At 43.8% G+C, this 23,662-nt stretch overlaps 2 protein-coding genes across 3 annotated transcripts; both read left to right on the top strand.

Annotated features, from left to right (window-relative positions):
* The first annotated feature begins 3,358 nt into the window (after nt 1-3,358).
* UBQLNL (ubiquilin like) lies at nt 3,359-5,650 on the top strand. The gene has a single exon (XM_069469407.1). The coding sequence runs from the start codon at nt 3,607-3,609 to the stop codon at nt 5,452-5,454; it is 1,848 nt and encodes a 615-aa protein (XP_069325508.1). The 5' UTR covers nt 3,359-3,606; the 3' UTR covers nt 5,455-5,650.
* Nucleotides 5,651-10,841: 5,191 nt separating this feature from the next.
* UBQLN3 (ubiquilin 3) lies at nt 10,842-13,493 on the top strand. Of its 2 annotated transcripts, none has more exons than XM_069469406.1 (2): nt 10,842-10,925; nt 11,206-13,493. In XM_069469406.1, the coding sequence occupies exon 2, from the start codon at nt 11,242-11,244 to the stop codon at nt 13,204-13,206; it is 1,965 nt and encodes a 654-aa protein (XP_069325507.1). In that variant the 5' UTR covers nt 10,842-10,925; nt 11,206-11,241; the 3' UTR covers nt 13,207-13,493. The 2 variants fall into 2 exon arrangements, with proteins under 2 accessions (XP_069325507.1, XP_069325506.1); XM_069469405.1 differs by having other exon boundaries at nt 11,173-13,493.
* The last annotated feature ends 10,169 nt before the right edge of the window (nt 13,494-23,662 follow it).

Below are 23,662 nucleotides of genomic sequence, written 5' to 3'. Positions count from 1 at the left end.
ACACTTCATGCTCCATGAAATCATCACATAGACGATAAGGGGGGAAAAAAAGAAAAACACTCCATGACCCACATCCCTGGCATCTCATGTCCACAGGTGACTAATGCCAGTCTCACGCTGAAGCTTCTGGCTGACTCTGACCAGCGCAACTTCGGTGCTCTGTGCCAGGAGGTGGATGTCCTCAAAGGCTGACTGAGCAAATATGAGAGGGAGAAGTAGCCAGAATGGGCCTCCAGACACCCTGGTCTGCCCCTGTCCCCTGGTGAGTTCACAGACTGAATTTCTCAAGATCTTGTCTCTCCAGAGACCAGGCTGGAAGTGCAGCGTTAGCTCTGGTGTATTGAGGGGAGGACAGTACAAATCTTGATGGAGAATAAATCTTTCATTCCTTTGTTTTGTGTGTCACTGAGGGATGCAGACTAAGACTGGTGTATGCTCATACGCGGGGCTACTCATATGCACAGACATGCATACTAACCTCCATTCATGCAAAATGAACCTGCTTGTGTACCTGTATACACACTCAGGTACAGGGACATACACTCCCATGCACACATGGTCATTATGATTTCACACTACTTTCTGCAGGTTGTGTGCTTTGCACGTAGCTCATACCTTGCCTGCTCTCCCCTCTAGGTTCTTGTGCCCATGAAAGTCAGCAGACCCCTTGTGGTGCAGCTCAATTGGAGAGGCTTCTTATATAAGGCAAGTGCCTGGGGCTGAGACTCAGCGCCTCATCCAGCCTCTTCCCTTTACTGGTTGGCCCCTCTGAGTGTAGATGCCAGGTGAGTCCTGGAAGACTGCTCTTCTGCAACCAGGTTAATTCTGTATGGCCCTTAACCTTACCCTAATGGGTTTTTTTGGTAATCCTAGCCCAGCTTCCTCTCCGTATATTAGGTGTGCCCCCTAGCAAACCTAGCCTAGGCCTGATGGGTCACCTGCCAACACTTCTCTCGTGGGATAAATATCACCAAGACTGCCCTGAGTTTCCTTCACAAAGCCATTGTCTGAAATGTTTAATTCCATAGAAATACAAAGATGGTTCTTCTTGTAAACTGATCCTACGTCCAGGACAAACTCTTCTACAGTTGGGCCTTAGAATTCTAACTTCCTTCATGGAAGTTTAAAGCATGACCCTGGTGAAGCTTGAGACTTGGAGTCAAGCAAGTCAGTTTGAATCTCAGGACTACCAGTTAAGCTAAGTGACCTTGGAGAAAGGAATTAACATCTCAGACTCATTCTTAGCCATATGCAAGATGAGGATAATTAAATATACAACAAGATCACATGGGATGACATAGGAAAGTATAGACAACATAGTAGGTACTGATAAATACATATTAAATGAAAGAATGGCTAAATGAATCAATAAATAGATGAATGAGCCTTTCAATAAATCATCAGCCTTGCTAGGGAGGCAGGTCCAGACCACCAGCCACAAGGCCCCCTTGGGCTCATGCTCTACCAAAACCTGTCAAACACACTAGGTCTCCAGGCTCTGACACCCCAGGGCTGGGCAGAACATTGGTGGAAGTGTGTCCTCTTCTTTTTCTCCAGGAGGACCACTTCTCAAAGTGGCCATTGTCCCTAATGATTGGGAGACACTGATTATCTCTAGTTAGTTCTTTATGTAATTAATATCTCAATTAGCACATTAAGGATTCCTTTAATAACAGTCTAGGTAGATTTGATTGGCAAAAAATAAACAAATTATTAGCTAAGAAAATGGTATCCCCTCTTTCTGATGTTTTGGCATCTCATATTCCTTTCTGAAAACTATGAATCCAGCGTCTAAAATTCTAGGGATCTGTGACCTAGGATGGTTAGTCTGAGGTTGACAAAATCTGATTCCAGTGCAGAAGATACAGGAGAGCTGGTCATTAGAGTGAAATATGGAGGTTCTTTCTCTTATCCCCATCCTCCTGTGGGGCCCTCAGGGCAGAGTCTTGGTTTGATAATCCATTTTTCACTGTCCTGGATCAATCTCACTTTGGAGTGCAGTTGAGAGAGGTGCTTAGGCCTGAGACCTGCTGTAAGAAATTAGCAACTGGAAACTGGGCATGAGGAAGATATGGCATGGATTGGGCTGGGGGTCCAGACATTCTCAATAAAGAATTTTTGATGTGATAGCAGGAAGTCTCCTGGCTGACTGTCGTCTCTTTGCTTCCCTTTAACGCACTGAGAACATATGGGCTTTAACTCCCTCCTTGTCTCTTATTTGTCTGCGTGATGCTCCTCCTCCCCCAGGCAGGTGGTGGATGAAATACATACAATCCAGACCCCGAAGTCTTCCCTGTAACATAGAAGATTCCTACATTTTCATAATACATTCACAAATATATCATATATTCAATAAGACATACACAGTCTCACTCTTACATAAACACTATTTCCATCTACACCCAAACATCAACGTAGACATAAATATGCATTTTAACATATCCACTAACAGAAAATTCATCAGCTTTCCAAATAAAAATCAAGCACCATCCTCCAAATTTGCATGGGACTGAGAATCTGGCTTATTAGTTGCCTGTATCTGTCCCCTTAGGGATTCTACTACTGACCACCTCCACCTTCACGTCAGACTCCTCTCCCTCTTAATGCTTTGATGCAAAGGTAGGCACTTAGAATATTGAAACACAGCATTCTAAAAATTCTGTTATGATGACATATAGAAAATATCTAACAATATGTGGTACAAAGTTAGGTTGCAAGAAAAGGCTTGCTCACCTTTAGTTTGGAACGTCCCCACAGGGAGCCTCCCTGGCTAGCCCCGCTCCTGTTTCCTGGGGCAGAGGAAATATTTTCCCCACCACATAGGAGCACACTTAAGTCTAGAATCCCAAAATCTAGACCGTAGAGAAAACATGACATCCTCTTTCATGTAACACCTTTATTCTTGTTCCATTTTCCTAAAGCCCACCTTTTTCAGATCACTAACAAAATTAATGAGCTCCTTCCTAGGGGAGAGACTGTATTCTTACAAGAATGTGGTTTTATATATGGCTTCAGTAGAAGCAACTTTTCACACAAGTCTGACATCCCTATAAAGGACCTATACACAGTACTACACAGAAATCTCATACCTACCACATTTTAAAAATCTGGGTTTTATTTAATTTTTTTAACTAGTTCCATCCTGAGAGCTTTGTCCCCAATTTTTATGGAAAATTGTCTTATTTTATTTTATTATAGAGACTTAGACTCTCCCAAATATGTCCTGCTACCTCAGCTAGTCCAGGCAGACTGTGAGGCTAGGGTTGACATCACAATATCCCTTTTCTGAAGATGTCATGCCCTTGGTGGGACAGGAGGAGGGGCAGTGCTGGGAGGAGTCATTACCATTTAGTTTACCTGGGCCAAGTATGAATCAGTAGCCACACCAAGCCTCGGCTGGGCCACATCTGGAGAGCTGGGGTGAGGGCACAACATCGCAAAATACCTGGCCCCAGCCCAATCATTCACCCCTTTTTAGGCAACAAGGAAACTATCCTGTGGCCTGAGAATACAACACCTGAGACTAAGGCCAGCAGAAACATTGCCTGCCCTCACCCCTTCTGCCTCTGCTTCCACCTGCTTCCTGCCTGCCACCCACTGAGGCCCATGCCGCATGTCATCTCTCAAACGCCTAGGATGCCCCAGAGTGGGCATCCTTCAGGTCTGCCTACAGACAGGAATATCTCTTTGAGTGTCAATCGAGTGATAGTGAAGACACCAGGCAGCCAGAAAGACTTTATGATAGCTGATGACACCTCAGTGAGGCAGTTCAAGGAGAAGCTATCGGCTCACTTCCAGTGTCAAATGGACCAACTAGTGCTGGTCTTCATGGGCCGCCTTCTCAAAGACCATGACATGCTGAGCCAGAGAGGCATCATGGATGGCCACACCATCCACCTGGTCATCAAGTCCAAGCATGGCTCCAGATCCCTAGCCCATTCCTCCTCGAACCTGCCAACCAATGAGCCCTTCCACCACCGGGACAGAAACACCAAAGGAAACAGCAGTGGGATGCACCAACCTGCTGGCATGAAACGAGCTCCAGTGGAATCAGCTCACTTTGTGGGGTCTGATGCACCCAAGGTGCATACCCAGAACCTGGAAGTGGGCAGTCCAGAGCACATAACACAGATGCTGGAGAATCCTAGCATCCGGCGGCTTCTGTCCAACATAGAGTTCTTGCGGCAGTTCATCTCAGAACACCCAGACATACAACAATTGATGCAGCAGAACTCAGAGGTCTCCCACCTCCTTAACAATTCTGAGATCCTGTTGCAGACCCTGGAGCTGGCCAGGAACCTTGCCATGATCCAAGAGATAATGCAGATCCAGCAACTTGCACAGAACCATGAGCATCCACCGAACCCACAGCCATACCTGGGCTTAGAGACAATGCCAGGTGGGAACAATACCCTGGATCAGAGCTGTGCTGATTTCAATGATCAACTGCTCAAAAGAATGCAAGATCCTTTTGAAAGCAACCCTTTCATAGCTCTCCTGGCAGGACAAGTGCTGGATCAGTTCAAGTCCTCAACCCCATCTCCATCACCATCCCAGGAACGGCGGGACCAGCTCCCACAGCTCCCTACAGCCCGAGTCATCTATACAAGTTCGTGCAGTTTTTCTTCAATCACCTCAGCCAATGAAACCTCCAACAGGGTCAACCATACTTCCAGGGCCAATACTGCCACTATTTCCACCAAGGGACAGAATCACATCTGTGCCTTTCATCAGCCAGCTGGGATACCAGCCTTACCTAGCATAGAGCTCACCCAGCAGCCCCAGGATGAAGACAAGGATGCCACTATCTCTTTAAGTAGCTCTGAACAGAGATTCGAGGATGATCTCCAGCTGTTGGATGAGCAGACAAACTCCCAGATCACAGGAGGCATGATGCAGTTGCTTATGAACAACCCCTACCTGGCAGCTCAGATGATGTTGTTCGTGAGTATGCCCCAGCTGAGTGAACAGTGGCAGCAGGAGTTGCCCGCAAGCCTGCAGCAGATACAGCTTTCTGATCTGCTTATAGCCTTAGCAAACCCTAAAGCATCACAAGCAATATTGCAGATTGAGCAGGGTCTCCAGCTGTTGGCCACAGAAGCTCCTATTCTTCTGCCCTGGGTTATACCCTACGTAGGGGGCCTGGGTTGGCTTCCTGCTCCCAGCTGCAGCTACCCTGACCTGGTGCCCTTGCCCTGGAATGCCCCAGTTATAACTGAATCCAAAGGGCCTGAGCGCTGCCATAAGTTTGGAGCAGTCCTACAGAGACTACAGTCTCTGGATGGGGATCCTTCCCATACTCTACAAGCCCCTGAGATTCGTTTCAGCAAGCAGATGGAATCCCTTCGGGCCATGGGATTCCAGAACCACCATGCTAATCTACAGGCACTTATTGCTACTGAGGGGGACACCAGTGCTGCTATCCGTAAGCTCAAGAGGTCCCAGGGATTCTAACCACCATGCCTACCTGTTTGCTTGCTATCTGCCGGCTAACCCACTCGACTATCTCATCTGCCATTTCCACTTCTTCTGATGCTTCCAGCCAGGAGAATTCCCGGAATAGGAGTTACCAACCAATGCTTTCTATACTGAATAATAGATCATTGGCCATGGCTGGAAGAGATGTCAATAAAATGGCTACACCTACTTGTCCCCACCTGAGGTTTGAATTTGTTTCTTTTGCAAAAAAGCAACTAACTGTGTGTGATATCTCTATCTTACCAACTGTACATACAGGAACACACAAATACAAGTACTTCATGCTCATATTAATATAGAGATAAAAAGAATCAGTTTCATGCACCGTGCTCAAATATCCAAGAACATGCATATGTTTTCTCAGACAGGTGTACACAGGTACACAAGCTCACACAGTGGAAGGTTCACATATGTAGGCACATAGACTCAACATACAGGTACACACAGCCATGTGTATACACAGATACACACAAACACCTAGAGACACAAAAACAGACCCACATGTAGGGAAAGACAATAATAACATACCCATACATAAAGGGAAACATATTACATAGATAGACCCAGCTATTTAGTCATAAAGGCTGTCTTGATTTCTCAAACCCAAACTATTCAAGTCTGAAAGTGGAAAAGGAATAACCTGGTGGGCCAGAGTAGGAAGAATCCACACATCAGCCAGGTGCTGGTGAGCACTGACCATCACCAGAACCTGGCACTAATTGCCATCGCCACAGTTAAAGGACTTTGGTGGGCTGTCACTACTCTCTGTTTAGCACACAGAGATCTGGCCGCTGCCACTCTCACTGCATATTCCAGTCACCACAAGCCCAGCCCTCCGTGGGACACAGCACTTTCCACATCCTTCAGCATATCTTATGTTTGTAGCTTGTGTTCTGCACAGTTGCCAAGGCCTCATCTTCTCCTCTTCCTGCCTCACCTAGAGTATCCCAGCCTGGCAGGATATGCAACCAATTGTGTAATAGTTCAGTTATTCAATTATTAAATAATTCAATACATTCTAGCCATAGGCTACTAAGTCATATTGATTTAGGCATGGAAGAAATGAAAAAACAAAGATCCTTTATTTACAAAGTTTACTTTCTTTTTTGAATATAGATACAAGATATTATTCAAATTAACTTATAGACATGTTAGGTGGTGGTAAGTGCTGTGAAGAAAAAGGAATCAGGATAAGCTATTCTAAATAGGGTGAATGGAGAGGGCCTCTGAAAAGGTGACATTTGAGCAGAAATCAGAATGAATTGGGAGAACTGAACATGCAATTCCCTGGGAGAAGGACGGGCAGAGAAGGCCGTCTGAGAGTAAAAGCCCTGAAGTAGGGGCATTCTTGTTGTGTTTGAAGAATGGCAAGGAGATAATGTAGCCGAAGTGAACCAAAACAATGGGGGTGGGGCTCCTAAAGGGTTTGTAGGTCTGGTGAGGACTTTGGATTTTTTTTTTGCGAATGTAATTAGAAAGTCACTGGTGAGTTTTGAGCAAAGGACTGGAGCAATTCAATTTATCAAGTCTGCCTCCAGAGTGAGGAATAGACTGTGGTGGAGGGAAACCAGGGAAATAGGGAAACCAGTTAGGAGGCTTTTGCAATGGAGCAGGTGAGAGACCGTAGTGCCTGGGTCTGGGGTGGCAGCCCTGGAGGAAATGGGAAGTCGTCAGATTCTGAACTCTATAGGGGACCCACAGACATCTGTGTGCTCAGCAGACAACCCCTCCCCAGCCTTGACATTGCCATTGCAGGAGTGAAGGACAAGCCCACAAAGTTCAAGCACTTCTAGCAAGCTCACTGCCAAACACCCCCGCTTTACCACTACAACCTACCTAGAAGATAAGTCTCAAGAAAGAAATTATAGCCAAGATGAATTTTTCACATTTAACCCAATTAAGCTTTATACCCTGTTTGCCACAGTTTACATAAAAGCCCAAGCTCTCTAGGTCATCTTTCTGATTTTTACCCCAATATGCTCTGGAAATTCCTCATCTGGCTCATTTTTTCTCTGAACACCAATTCCCCAAACCTTTCCTCCTTACCATTTATAACTCATAACTTAGCAACAGCAAGATTCACATATCTATAACCTCCTTTCTAAAGCTTCCCTTATCTTTTTGCTGTAACAGAAATCTGGCTGTCCACTAAGGACACTGCTTTTTCAGTGGCAGTGGCTGCTTCTTTCATTTCCCATGGACGCAGAAGTGGTTAGGTGTCATTCTTGCACCTTCTTGTTGCTTCTTGATCCTCGTTCTCTGGCTTCAAGACAACTTCATGATCAGTTAATATAATAATTCTGGCATAATACGCGCCTGGTAAACTCATCATGATTATACCCAACTCTGCCTAATTTCACCGTAGGCTGAGAAAAGCATACAACTGTGCTGACAAGTTTCATTTAAATTTATTACCAAAAGTCTTAAATGTTCTCTTAGTAATCCTAACTGCCTTTTCCCAGTTTGATGGTTCTGTTAACAAACCCACAAGGGGGGTTCAGTGTTACTCGATACACAGAAAGCCAATTGCTAAGACGAGGATCGTCAAAGAAGAAAAGGTTTATTTCAGGATATGTGTCTACTGGAAGGAGGGATTTGAGGTATGAACTGCCTCAAATCCACCTCCCTGATCAACAGGGTCAGGGGTTTTTCTGGAGGTAAAATAAATATTGTGTGAGGGTAGTGAGCATCATTACATGTTTGGGCTGGAGTGCAGGGCACGCAAGTGCAGTGAAAAATCATGCTACTACATATGTCCCATGATCAAAAAATGGTGGATAAGTCCCTCCCAGGGCAGGAATTTTGTACTATAATGAGCTAGAGGTTAATATTGGTCATTCTTTCAGCCTTGTATGTCTGCTCAGTGGGTCCTTGGGCACAATCTGTGGTGGAGAATTGCTTATCTTGTCTTCTCAAAACAAATAGGCAGTGTGAGGCTTTGTAGTTATCCTGTGTCTGCAAGGCGGCTCCGCCATTTCTGGGAAAGAAACTCAAAAGGGAATGCATCGGTGCAACACAAAGTTTCAAAGCCCTGGTCAGCAAATGCTATTGGCCTGGGAACTTGAAACATAAGAGAACTACAAAAAAAAAAAAAAAAAAAAAAAAAAAACCCAAAACAAAAAACCAAAAAAACAACCTGTAAAAAATGTTTTCTTGGTTATGGAGCTGGTTACAGTTCTCACCCAGAATCTGCAAAAGAATCACCAGGAGGATGTATTAAAACACAGATTTCTTAGCTATAATCTAAGGGTTTCTGACTCAGGAGGGATAGAGTAGGGCCCAAATTTCTCATTTCTAGCAAGTTTCCAGGAGATGCTGATGCTGCTGGTCTGCGGACCACACTTGGAAATTTATTGTCCAAGTCAATTCACTGTCTTATTCTTTGAGATGATCATTTCATAACTGTTTTGCTGCTCTTCTCAAATTTTCAATATTTCCTTTTCTATCTGATTCAAGAAGACAACAGTGATCAGAAAGGCCTTCCACCTGTGTCCACTGAATTGACCAACTAACCTACATCTGTATCTCTATACTCCGTCCTCCGTTGCGTTACAATGAATAAACTGTCCATGTTTCTAAACCAAGCTCTCCACATGGGCCCTTGCTCCCAATCTCTCCAACCCCTCTAATCAAGAACTTACTCTTAAAATTATTTTCCCTTTCTTATGTATCATTTTTCTTCTATTCATTGGATTGTTCCCATCAGAATAAAAATGTCATGCACTATTCTTAAGGAAAAAAACCCTAAAAAGCACTTAACCCCACATTCCCACAGAGCCATCATCCCTTTTCTCTCATTTATAACACTCATACTGCATCCACTTCCTTTCCAACCCATTTTCTCTTAACACATTGACTGCCAAGTGAGTTGTATTTAACTCAGGCTAGTTTTGAGCCCAGGTCTGCGTGAAGAAAACCCTGAAGTTGGTTCATGAAAATCTTACTTGTTGATGTTCTTATTGTTACAATTAATATTGACAAATTAATTCAAAAAACCTGGATTGTGTTGCATATAACATCCACAGAAATCAATAAAAAATAACAAATTAGAAAGGATTGTTTTGTTTTAATAAAACACCATGGCCCCACGGAATTTTTTTTTTTTTTTCTAGTATGGCAGTCAGTGTGTTAAACACACTCCAATCAGGCTTTCTGCCTCTAACACTCTATTGGCACTGGTCTTATTACGGTTTCCAGTTCTCTCTTATCAAATCCAGTAACAAATTTTCAGTTCTCATCCTACTGACTTAGCAGCATCTTTTGACACAGTTGGTTACTCTCTCATTTTTTTTTTTTTTTAGAGCGCAGTGATGTTATTGTAGTTCACTGCAGCTTCCAATTCCTGGGCTCATGTGATCCTCCTGCTCCAGACTCCCAAGTAGCTAGGACTACAGGTGCATGCCACCACGCCCCCAAAATTTTTCTATTTTTGGTAGATGAGGTCTCATTCTTGCTCAGGCTGGTACTCTCTCCTTTTTGAAACTCTTCTTCTTTTGTGTACTCTCTCTCTCAACCTTACTGTTTTATTTTTTTCTCAGTTTCCTTTGCTGAATTCCTCTGATCTTCCAGATTTCTAATAGAGACACAAGACTCAGATTTTTTATCTCTTCTGTTTCCTATACTCACTAACCAACTAATCTTAACCAGTCAATGGTTTTAAATATTCTTTAAATGCTGATGAACTCTAGACTTATAATATTCAATCACCTCTCTACATCTCCCTTTTGATATAAAATAGACATCTCAAATATGTGTGGAACTATTTAACAACTTGCTGATTTTCTATTTAACAACCTGTTTATTCCATGGCCTTTTATTTATCTCAGTAAATAACTTTCTTTGAGTTCCTCTGGGAGATAATAATAATTAAAAACAAAAAAGTAAAAAAAAAAAACTCATGTCATTCTTGACCCCTCACTTTATACTCAAAATCCCATCTATCAGCAAATCAATATTTTGAAAATACATAAAGAATTCATGGTTAATGTCGAATCAGACAGAAAACAAGGTCATAGGATGCCAGGAAAGAAGACTTCAGACTAGGAAGTAGCTGAAATTGAGTCTAAATAGGGACACAAAGGACTGAGGTGCTTTCTACGATGATCCAATCCCTGTGTGGGTCTCCACGTAGCATACATGAGGTTGTGTGGGAGCAGGGCTCTTGGCCTGAGAAGGAGTGGTCAGCCCAGGACCCTCACTGAGAGGAAGGCAATTGAGATAAAGGAAGTGGAAGAGGTGAAGGGTGGGGGAGCAGGAGTTCCCAGGATCCAGAGCACCTTGGAGAAGTCTCCAGAATCCACTGTGTGAGGCTGTGATGTCAGTACTGAGGTCACAGAAGCGAACTGAGAGAGGGGTTCCGGCCCAGAAGGCCTCAGGGGTGGCTGTGCAGCAAGATGAGGGCGGTTTGGAGCCCTGCCTAAGAGGAAGGACGGGGCCACAGCTGACTGGTATGTATACCCCAGACTGAGCCCTTCCTCCTACCTTTGTCCTCATACTCATCACCTACAGAACTCTTTCCCAGGGGCCCAGATTTCTCTCTCCTGACCACAGCATCTCTCAATCCCACAATCCCCCCAAAGCATCCTGTCCCAGGAACCTCATGGCCTCTTCCATGTGGCCCCTATAGTTTTCCTGACCCTGAGCCCTGAGACCCTCTTCATGCTCACCTTTCCTACCTTTGCCACTGCCTGAAAGGATGAACTTGGTCTCCCATCCCCATCCCCCCAGCTGTGTCCCCACAGACCTGGGCCCCCTGCTGCCACCATGGCCAAAAGTGGACAGGCCCTGCCACAGAGCAGCCCAGCACCAGTCCGGGATCCCCACCTCATCAAGGTGACAGTGAAGACACCCAAGGACAAGGAGGATTTCTCAGTTACGGATACATGCACCATCCAGCAACTGAAGGAAGAGATATCCCAGCGCTTTAAGGCCCACCCTGATCAGCTGGTTCTAATCTTTGCTGGCAAAATCCTCAAGGACCCTGACTCACTGGCACAGTGTGGAGTGCGAGACGGCCTCACTCTCCACCTGGTCATCAAGATGCAGCGCCGTGCCATGGGCACTGAGTGCCCAGCTGCTTCCGTCCCTGCCCCGGGCCCAAGTCCTAGATCGTTCCCTCAGCCAAGCTCCATTTTCCCAGCAGATGGGTCTCCTGCCTTTAGCCTGGGTGTCCTTACAGGGCTCAATGGGCTGGGCCGAACCCCCGGCAGCTTCCTGGACCAGCCAGGCTCGCTGATGTGGCAGCACATATCTGTGCCTGAGTTTGTGGCCCAGCTCATTGATGACCCCTTCATCCAGGGTCTGCTGTCCAACACGGGCCTGGTGCGCCAGCTGGTTCTTGATAACCCCCATATGCAGCAGCTGATCCAGCACAACCCTGAGATTGGGCATATTCTCAACAACCCTGAAATCATGCGGCAGACGCTGGAGTTTCTACGTAACCCCGCCATGATGCAAGAGATGATGCGTAGCCAGGACCGGGCGCTCAGTAACCTAGAGAGCATCCCTGGTGGCTACAATGTGCTTCGCACCATGTACACAGATATCATGGACCCGATGCTTAATGCAGTACAGGAGCAGTTTGGTGGCAACCCCTTTGCCACTGCCACTACTGCTAATGGCACCACCGGCAACAGCCAACCTTCAAGGATAGAGAATTGTGACCCTCTCCCCAACCCCTGGACTTCCACCTATGGAGGCTCAGGTAGCAGGCGAGGAAGGCGGCTTGGGGATCAGGATGTATCTGAAATTAGGAATAGGGTTCCAAGCTTTCTGGGTAATATAGGGCTCTATGACTACCTTCAGCAATTATATGAGACCCCCCAATCCCTGGGGACCTTTCTGCAGGGGACCACATCCACCCTCAGCCCAAGCCAGGAAGTACCACCACCAGGAAACAGACTTCCCCCAACTTCATCCTCATCCCAGGGACCTGGCTCAGGCCAGCCTCTCCCCAAGGAGTCAGTAGCAATCAAGGAAAAGTCCTCCTGCCCAGCTTTCCTGAGATACCCCACAGAGAACAGTACTGGACAAGGTGAAGGCCTAGACGGTGCAGGCAAAAGCTCTACTGGCCACGGCACAAGCTTGCCCGATCTTGTCTCAGGGCTGGGGGATTCTGCCAACAGAGTTCCATTTGTTCCTTCACCACCTTCCTTTGTGGCAGCCACTCCTGGAGTCTCTGAGTCTCCCTGGCTGCCACCACCAGCTTATCCGAGATCTCTGAGGCCAGCTGGCACGAATCAGGTCCCACAGTTGCAGGAGATACACCGACAGCTGCCATTGTTGATGCACCTTCAGGCAGCCATGGCAAACCCCCGTGCCATGCAAGCCCTGCTGCAGATTGAGCAGGGTCTGCAGACCCTGGCTACTGAAGCACCTCGCCTCCTACTCTGGTTCATGCCTTGCTTAGCAGGGCTGGGGAGTTCGGCAGGAGGTACAGAATCTAGGGAAAGTGCTCTTATATCTGGGGACCCATCCCCAACCCCAGCTCCTGAGGTGTCTCCAGCACAGGGCGCTACAGAGCTGGGCTTCCATTCTACTCCCTTCCTCCAGATGCTGCAAGCTTTAGCTAGTGCCAATCCCCAGCAGCTGCAGCCTGAGGCTCACTTCCGGGTGCAACTGGAGCAACTGCGGGCCATGGGCTTTCTGAATTCTGAAGCCAATCTTCAGGCCCTCATTGCCACAGGGGGTGATGTGGATGCTGCTGTGGAGAAGCTGAGGCAGTTGTAGGAGCCTTAATCATTCAGACCATATCTTCTCCTCTGCCTTTTCCCCATTTCCTATTCCCCTAGGTTTCCCATTCTTGAATACAGCTGCACTATAAACCAGATTTACTATGATGCCCTTTACTGCGGAGACAATGTTGTTCCAGAGTCAATGAGGAAGACTAAGAGCCAGAAACAGGGTGGGGGTTCTGTGTGTGACTCAACCACCCCCACCATGGTACCACTGTGGGGCCCCCATCTAAGCTCTGCATATGCCTATCTTGAGATGCAATTACATCCGCTCTCCAGTGTCAGCTGCTGCCTGAGTCTGATTTCTGTGGGCTGTGACAAACGGGGAGGATATGGGAGACGAAGTGGTGATAAAGGTTATCTCTACGTGGACAGAGGGGCTTGGAGGGGAAACTAAAAGGTTTGAAGTTAAAAGACTTAGAGGTATGGAGAATAGAGGAGGAAATGTTGCTGCAACATTGTGACGGCTGAGGCTTGTAACTTTCTTGGTGGCCTTCCAGACTTCCTCCAGATTTTGTGGTCTACAGTAGCTACCGCCATGTATTCTGTGCTTTGGCTCCCTACCACCAGCCTGGCAGAAGAGTGAGCACAGTTTCTTCCTGTCATTGCCCCTGAATATCCCACAGGGCTATCACTTTTAGAATTTGATGCTGATCTCTGATTGCATACAGATACAGCAGCAAGGATTCAGGCTGAGACTCTCAGATTCCTGAATCTCACCAGGTTTATAAAGTCTCTTGTAGCCGGATTCAGAGAGTTGATTTCTTGCAACTTACAGCTCAAAAATTGAGTATCTACCCTGTGCACAGCATTCCGCTTGCTATTAGGAATTCAGTGTGAGAATTTATGATCTGGTAGCAGAAATTGTTCAGACCATGAGTGTATGAAGAATACTCACTATATATAATTACAAACTATGATACATGCTATAAAGAAAAAGATGGGTAGCTCTGAAATAGCATGAACAAGAGCTTAATCTAGTCTGGGGAGACGGAAAAGGCTTATGTAAGCATGTACTGCAAGCTGAAACCTGAAAAGTGGTGAGAATGAAGCAGATAAAGCTTCGAAGGGGGAGAGAAGAGTATTCCTGCAAAAGAGCCATTACATACAAAGGCATTGAGGTAGGAGGTGCATGGCATGGGAGGCTCCCTTGGCATCTCAGACTAAATAAATTCTTGTTTATATTCAGGGATGCTTTCCAGTACCCATGTATGTTTAGGGTAAAAATGTTACAATTCGTAAGTCAATCAAGTGAACCATGATTTCCAGGTCATAAGCACATAAATGTGCCCATGGGATCACACTGGTAAACACACTATGGAGAAATGGACAAACATACAATGCTTATCCACTTAAATACATCTTCACATGGGCACACCCTGTGTATACATGAACAAGCACACATACAAAACACAGTCTGTTAAATCAGAGTTTCATCACAGAATGGGGGAATATAAATATAAGAAATATTCATGCCCTATTCCTATCAAAGAAGGAAAAGAATTCTTGATGGAGGATACCACTATGGCAAAAGTGGCTGTGGTACGTGCTTAGATGTCAGAGACTGAGTGTGGGGGTTCTCTCAGGAACTGTGAGAAGCAGATCCTCCACCTGGGGCCCAGGATACTGTGACCAGCCTATCTACCTTTGAGGTACCAGCATGTGGTTTAAAGGAGATGAAACTAGCTTTTGGGAACAACTTTATTCCAGTCATTTAGGTTTCAATCTCTAGGTGGAGCACGGGGCTTCCAGGCCCCTCAATCCCTCACTCCACTCCCCATCAGTGGAGAGTTCACGTCCAGATCAAAAGAACTATTTATGGTGTTGCTAGGGGAAAGGAAGAGAAAAGACTTACTTCTCTATTTCCTGCAGCTCACAAGGCGAGTGCTCTGGGGCTGCCTCTGACTGCAGAAGATGTACTACATAACCTCTAATTTCCAACCTTGGAAGGTCAGGTTAATCTAAGAAAAAAAGCCCATGGAATGAAATGTCACTGCTTTTACCTGCCTTCCACCTGTGCCAAAGGAAACCTGGAGGCTCATATTAGTTAAGCCCAGCTCACCAGGCCAGACCGCAGGTGGGATGGGTCTATAAGCCCTGGCCTCGGAGGAGTGTTCATTTAGTGGATTGTTCTCTGGCCATAACCTTTTGAGAGCCCTGCACAGTTGACTTGGAATCACTGCTCTACCTTCATCAGAGACTGACTTTGTCAGCCTCATGCTCAGCTCCATGGTGAATCCAGGAGAGGGAGGTCCCTGGGATAGGGAGGGTCACTGTCTTCTACCTACCAGCTAAGGTAGGGCCTGGCACATAAAAAACTATCAACAATTGAATGACTGAGTGTTGATGATGGGTGAGTAAATGAGCAACTGAATGAGAAAGTGGTTGGGACGACTGGACAGACACAAATCAAACAGAAGATGTCACAGGACCAGAGCTTTTGTTTGGGAGAATAAAGGCTGTTGGGAATTTGGGGAGAGGAGATCCCTTCATGCTGATGTTACTGCAAGGACAGGCCTGTTGGAACCTCCCATCTGTTGTCCCTGCTCTGACCACTCTGTCAGTTGTGGTCCAAGATCAAATATCTGAGCCAGGAAGGACAGGGCAAGGGGGTTGTGTAGGCGCAGAAGAGAAGATAGAGTTGCAAAGCTTTGATTTTTATGGGCTTAGAGCCCAGCTCCCTCCATAGGAATTGTACTTTTTCTTCAGAACAAGAGATTTGCTAGAAAGCCAGACAAAAAAAAAAGAAAAACCCAAAACAAACCCGGTAAATTCTGCAGTGACAGTTTACATCATAAATATCCAGGGAGGTGGACAACAATTTAAGAGAAATGTTTTATTCAAAGAATAGAAAGTGCTTTTATGCTTCTGTGTTCTTTATTTATTTGGGACATTCTCCTATTATCTCCATCATAAACATATGCTTGTATTTTATAAGATATTTTAGGGTTTTGCTACTTACATTTAATTTTAATAATTGCTAACACTTACTGAAGCTTTACTATACATCACATTTTCTTTCAGGCTCTTTACTCTGATTCCATACAATAGTCCTTTCCTGCAGGTAGTAGCAGTATCCCTGTTTCATAGATGAGGATAGCTAAAGCATGTGGAGAGGGAAGCATATTGCTTAAAGTTATAAAGCTTCTTCATATTAGGGCCAGGGTTTGAAATTAGGCAGTCTAATTTCTAAGCTCATACTCTTAACTACTGTAATAAATCAAGCTGACCTAATTTATGCTTTAATCCTCATCCCCAAAAGAATGAAGTAGGACAGGATTTGTGGTATCGGAATTTTTGCACCCCTGAGTCCAGCAGATATCTACATTGTATCTAAGTATCTTCTTTACCACAACCTACATGTGTATATGTGTATTTCTGCTTCTTTGCTTTTATTTCATCTACTAAGACTATACCTCTTCAATTATTTTAACTTTGAAACATTTAATGGCAAAAAGTACAATGATTGGCTTGCAAAATACCATTGGCTAATTTTGTCTCTTTATTTTTCCAAATACACTTTATAGCAGATGTCAAATTCTAGAAAAGACCAAATGAGATTTTGATTAGCTTTCCACTATATTTTTACATTAGAGAAGAATTGAAAAATTTACAAGTGAAAGACTTTCCTTTTAGAATAAGGAATGTTTTCACTTGTTTAGTTGCACTTATTTCCCTGTAAAAAAAAAATCCTGTACATTTGGGCTTATTTAAACGTTACATTTTTCTGGTTGTTATTTTGAGTGGAATTTTTTTCCATTCTGTTTTCTGAATGGACACTACTGTGGGGAAACTGTGCTGTCACCAGTGACAGTACAAATTCTTATTTCAGGTAGATTTTTTTATTGATTCTTATACAATCAAGTGTATACGTCTTTGATAAATAGTTGTAAAGCCTTAACTGTTCTAGTAATAATTCATATATATGTAAATTATAGATAATATAGATAGGTAAAATTAAAATATTAAAAATAAAAAATAATTCCACTACCCAGATAGCATGATGTTTGTCTTTTGACGTATTTTAATAAAATTATGATTGCATTGTATATAGTTTTATAACCTGCCTTTTTAACTTGGTAATATATCACTAGTTATTTCCAAGTTATTAAATATCCTTTTGTAACTTGCTACTTTAATAAGTATTTACTGAATACTTATGTCAGAACCCGTGCTTGATGCTAAGAATGCAATGGTGAACAAGATTTGATGTTTAGTGCTGTCAGGAGTTTACAATATAGTGAAGATGACAGACCTTGGAAGTAATAATCAACTCTTACAGAACACTCACTGAAAACTAGGCTCTGTTCTATAACTTTCACATATATTAACTCATTTAATTCTTACCACAACCTTGTAAAGTAGGTACTGTTATTAATAATGTTATCTATTTTACATTGAGTAAACTAAAGCACAGAAATGTTAAGTGCCTAGTCCAAGATTACATAGCCAGGGAATGGTGAAACGGAGTTGGGATTTGAAACAGTCTTTCTAGAGGCTACACTCTTAACTACTATTCTATATCATTTTCTGTTACATAAATGATTATTCAATTAAAATACAGTTCATGCAGGAAATAAACAAGATATTTTGCTAGTGCATATAGCAAGAATAGGGATATAATTTGTAGAAGGGTGGTCAGAGTGTATCTCTTTGGAGGAAGTATTCATGCAGAGACTTGAAAGGTAAGAGGAAGCCAAATAGTCAAAGAACTAGGGAAAGAACACTTCATGAATAGGGGAAAGTATGAAAGAGAATCCCAATTTTGGTTTGAGCTCCATACATGTGAGGAGAAAGTAAAGAAGGCCAGTGTGTCTAGTGTACATAGAATGAGAGGGACAGTGCTTCAAGGTGAAGCAGAAAAGGCAGGTGAGTGCAACCCATGAAAGCTTTGTCACCTTTGCAAGGAGTGTGGAAGTCATTCTCATCTTATGTGGACGATGAATGAAAGGGTGACAAGGGGGAAACAGAGCCAAGTGCAGAGACCCCTGCACTCTTCAGGTGAGAGACAGTGTTGACTTAGACTAGGGTTCTCAACAAGGGTATGTGACAGGCAGTGGAAAACTGAGAACGTATTTTGGAGATAGAATTTACAAAACTTTCTGATAAGATTAGATGTGCAAGATTAAGGAAAGGGAAGCATTGAAGACAATTCATTTATATATATTTATATATTAAACATATTAATATTTTATACATTAAAATTCATTCAGCTTGCATTAACTGAACACCTCTCTTGTCCTAGGTTTTGGACAAGGGCCACAAGGGCTCTGCCTTCAGAGATGGGACAGGCAATCAAGTAACCAAATAATACAATTTCAGGCAAAGGAAGGGGGGCTAAGAAGAAACACAGGATAAGGAGACAGAAATTGACAGGTGGACTTATTTTTGTGTGTGTGGTGGTAATCAGAGAGGACATCACTGTCTTAGAGAACATGAATCAGAGATATGACAGGGAATTAGCCAAGTGAAAGTCAGGAGCAGGAGTTTCCAGACAAAAGGGACATGAATTAGAAGGTAGCAAGGAGCTGAGTGTGTTCCAGGCATACAGGAAGTCTGCTGTGACTAGAGCAGGGGGCTGAAGAGATGGGGTCAGGGAGGCAGGCATGGGCCAAGTCATTTTAGTTTGGTAAGGAATTTAGATTTCATTCAGTATAATTGGAAAACCTTTGGGAGTTGTGGGTAAAGACGTGGGGTAGGTTAGTCTACATTTTTAAAAGATCATGTTGACTCCTGTGGGAATAGTGACTGCAATAGGCTGACAGAGGAAACAGGGAAACCAGCTTGCAGGCTATTACCAAAATGACAGTATAGAGATGCTCAGATTCAGGATATATTTCAAAGAGAAGCATATGTTTCCTACTTAAGGGTTTCTAGAATGATATAACTCCCCAAATGAATGAAAGAGGAGGCTATGCTATGCAAGGATTGCAGTTATGCACCATACACTTTCTGGATTATTTAAGAAAACAGGCAGGGCTGCATTATGGTTTTCATGGGTACTTGGCCTTCATGCGCCCCTTCCTCCATAAAAAAGTATTAAAAGTTATCCTTTACAAGGAAAAAAAAAAAGAATACTGTTTTGACCATGTTTTGTCTGTGGTCCCTGTAAGACTTCAAGTGGAGATGACAAGTTTAGAGTTCTAGGTGCGTGTCAAGGCTGGAGATGTACATCTGCTGTTCTCAGCATGTTAGGGGGGTTATTAGAGGACATGGAAGAGATCATCCATGCAGACCATGCAGACAGAAAACAGAGTGGGTCCCAGAGTGGATCCAAATGTGTGACTATTTATTTTCATAGGGTAAATTAACAGAAATAGAATTCCTCTTGGAGCAAAGAGTAATTAAAGATTTAAGCTTGTTTAACAATTTAAGTGCCTTTCAGAGTGGCTGTACTATCACATCTCCCCATTAAAAACTGGATCGAGAGGCACTGGGGCCAATTTTTCATAGGAAGAATTTAAGGTGACCTAGGTTAAAAGGTCAAGTGGTTGAACAATTGTGCCCTCTTAGCAGCTAATATCCTCAACTTTTACTCCATTCTAGAAATTCAATCCCTGCCTTTGCAACCTAGTACTTTCTTGGAAAGTTTATGTTCAAATGCATCCCATGTTAAATGAGCATCTTTCTGGCCTTTGGGACAATCTATGGTTAATGAGTCCCAGGACAGTATAGGCCCTTGATCTGGCCTCTGGTCCTTGTGGGATGGGGGCGAAATTAAAAATTTACAAAGATTAAGACAAGGCCTAGGCCGGGCGCGGTGGCTCACGCCTGTAATCCTAGCACTCTGGGAGGCCGAGGTGGGCGGATCGTTTGAGCTCAGGAGTTCAAGACCAGCCTGAGCAAGAGCGAGACCCCATCTCTACTAAAAATAGAAAGAAATTATATGGACGGCTAAAAATATATATAGAAAAAATTAGCCGGGCATGGTGGTGCATGCCTGTAGTCCCAGCTACTCGGGAGGCTGAGACAGGAGGATCGCTTGAGCTCAGGAGTTTGAGGTTGCTGTGAGCTAGGCTGACGCCACGGCACTCACTCTAGCCTGGGCAACAGAGTGAGACTCTGTCTCAAAAAAAAAAAAAAAAAAAAAAAAAAAGACAAGGCCTAGGGCAAAACAGAAATTCATTTAGAGGTTTATTTGCCAGACTGTAATTTGAACAAGAGTTGTTTGAGGAGACCATTATGTCTCTTAATGAAACTGGTTACCTGGGCCCTGTCAGGGACATGAAAGTTCTACTGAAAGCCTCTGGTAAGGACCCAGCATGTTGTATTTTAAGAAGTGAAATGTGTGTGTTGATTACAGTTAGTGAGGTCTATAATTCTGAAGGGAATAAGGAGTGTTTTGGCAAGGCCTTGTATTGTAGCCTTAGTATATGCGGAGATATGCATGATTTTCATTTGTATTTTGGGCATATCTATGAGCATGAGATAACCAGAGGTTTTGTTTTTTGTTTTTACCTTGAAAGGGACATTTTTTAGCTAATGGTCCAATAGTTTGTAACAAATGTGAAGATGGGGGTGCTGGGCCAGGGCACCCAGTGTTAAAGCAGCTGCCTTAAGTTTGGCCAACTGTGATGTTTCCTGGATCCTGTCCTTTCTTAGGGACATCCTGGCTAATGGATAGAAAGCAGCAACATTCCACTAAGCTCCATCACATATGAGGGTTAGCAGTGCCACTTTCATAGTCCACAAACTCCCACCGTTGTTCACTCAGTTAGTCCCAAGGTTCTCCCCAGGTAGCCAAGGGGCTTCGGGGAGGGGTGACCTTCTCCAGCACCACGGCATTTGCCAAGGGTCTGAGAACAGGGGAAGCCACCCCCTCTATAGGTAGACTATCCCATAGGGCTCAGGGTGGGTTCCATTCTGTCTTATGGAGGCCTTGGCAGCCATGCTGAACTTGCAGGAGCCTGTTTTTATTACCCAAAGCATAATGGGCAGGTGGCAGTGGAGGGTCACAGGCTCAGTGTCTGTGAGAGCGTCCATGTCGCACAGTAGTAGCCAGTCATTTGTTGTTTTAACAGGTGGGAGGTGGGAGGAAGGGATGGGTATATTCATACCTAATGGGTGCAGTGCGTACCGTACCGTCTTGGGGATGGACACCCTTGAAGCTCTGACTCAGGTGGGGCAAAGCCAATATATGTAACCTGAACATTTGTACAACTGTAATATGCTGAAATAAAAAAAATAATGTAGCATTAGGTTTGCTAGACCTGGCATTTGCTCAGTATATAAGGTTTAAAGCTCCTTTGTTTTTCTCTTGGGCTTGCAGCCACCTAAAACAGCAGTCTTCCCCCTCCTCCCACCCGGTTTTTGTTTTGTTTTGTTTTGTTTTTTTAATTTTAGACTTTTTGCTGCCTGAAGGTGTGGTCTTTAGCTTCTATCTCTGGCTGATAAGAGGAAAGAGAGAGGACTAAGGGACTTGGTGTCTCTAGGCAGCAGCCGAAACCGTACGATAATCAGTCTCCTTACTCCTCAATTCATTTTTTATTTCTTACCTCTTAAGCTGTAGCAGTCAGGGTTCTCCAGAGGGACAGAACCAATGGGATATATGTGAAAGGGAGTGTATGAGAGAGAACTGGCTCACATGATTGCACAGGAGAAGTTCCACCCATCCCCCCAGTCAGAGCTTCAAGTGTGTCCATTCCCCAGACAGTGCACATCGCACTCATCATGATGATATTCCTTTTATGTGGAGCTTTTCTGTTACTGCTTTCAAAATTCTGTTTTTGACTTTTGACAATTTGGTTACAATTTATCTCAGTGGCAAGTTGACTGTTTTTTACTTTATTTTTAACTATAAAAAGAATTTATGTAAAATGTAAAATATTCAAAAGATAACAGCTCCTTTGTAAAGCTAAAGAATGGTTCTTGTGCTGAAAAACTCAGTAGACAGTGTGAGCAGAGCTCCCATCTTGAGAGACAAGTATATAAATGGACTGAGAAAGGCTGTCATCCGAGGCTTGGGAAGGAGACATTCAGGCACTGACGATAGAACCTGTACAGTAGGAGACAAAGGGATGGTTCACCTCAAAGTCTATGAGGGAAAAAAAAAATCCCTGAAATGATGAGACATGCAAAGGTAGTTCTGAATAACTTTAACCTGGAATATTCTTTATTCCCTGCTATACATTAATGTATTCACTAAGAAAAGTCCAGAAACATTAATTTGAATATCTGATTGTGCTGGGGGCAACCAAAAGGGAACACCAAAGGATTGGTTTTGCTAGTAATACTTGTATGGTAGAAGTTGTGCTGAAGTCTGGGCATTATCAGGAGAGGCCCACTAGTGTGGCTGTCTGCCAGTTAGCCATGATGCTCACTCCACGAAATGCCCTGGGACTGGGAAGTTCTTTCAAACTCAGAAATTACAACTTGTTGGGGTTGGGCATTGGTTAGACACTGGAGATACCGATTCAAACTAATCAAAGTTTAAAAACACATATCAACATATAATAAATATGAGTCCAGATGCTCATGTTACCCATGTCTAAGAGAATCTTCTGGAGATGGCAGTCTAGGCAGCCCTATCCTAATTTTATAGTCCTTGTAAATGCTAGAATAAAAAAAAGGGTCAAGTATAAAATGACTACAGTAATGGTATAAGCCCTATGGTTATATAGCCTGATGCATCCACTACAGTAAAAATGATTGCTGCAGAGATTAGACTTTACTGTAGGGCCCACCTGCCTGTAGTGGTCAAACCAGTGTCTAAGAGGCTCACAATTTTCTGCTTTTACAGCTGAAATATTTCCTCTTCCAAGTGACATGTTTCCCCATCAAATATATTAATACCTTAAATCTAATAGTTGTTAAGTCCTACAGACCTAGATTCAAACTGTTACTTCTTATGATTTCTCATGTCTCAGCTTTCATCCTCTGAGTTGAGATTATAGTTTATTTCTCTGAGAACAACCTTGTTTACAAGTTCTTGGGGAACATGAAAATATCATTTTTAGAACCATGTAGATGTGTTAGGCAACCTAGGAGGCCTCAGAGGTGCAATCTGCCTACAGACCCCAGTGAGACTGATGAACTAATTATATATACCTTCATTCTGTTCACATAGATAAACAGAGACTTGAGGCCTTGGCTGGGCCATGGTCAGTGTACAGTAATTCAGTAGAAGATAAGTGACTAAAATCAGTACTTCTAAGGTAGCTCGTAGACCAATCTCTTTTCCACTCAGTTGTATTCATTTATAAAACTCAAATGGTAAGATTTTCAATGGTGGAACAGGCTGGTGTGAAACATGTTTCTAGATAGGGATATTTAATTTTCTTTCTATTTCTGTTTAAATCAAATCATAAAAAGAGACCAATCTCAGGTAGGTGGTAGGACAACTGCCCTTCCCCCATTCAGATCTACCTTTCAACTGTGACCTCATCACTGACATCATGCTCCCTAAGCCTGGCCCAGGGAAAGAGTAGCTGCCACCCCTATGGGAGCCAGGT

This window comes from Eulemur rufifrons, chromosome 6 (assembly GCF_041146395.1).
Source record: "Eulemur rufifrons isolate Redbay chromosome 6, OSU_ERuf_1, whole genome shotgun sequence".
Taxonomy (NCBI): domain Eukaryota; kingdom Metazoa; phylum Chordata; class Mammalia; order Primates; family Lemuridae; genus Eulemur; species Eulemur rufifrons.
Note: the sequence above shows the minus strand (reverse complement) of the source record. Positions and strands in the feature narration are given on the sequence as shown.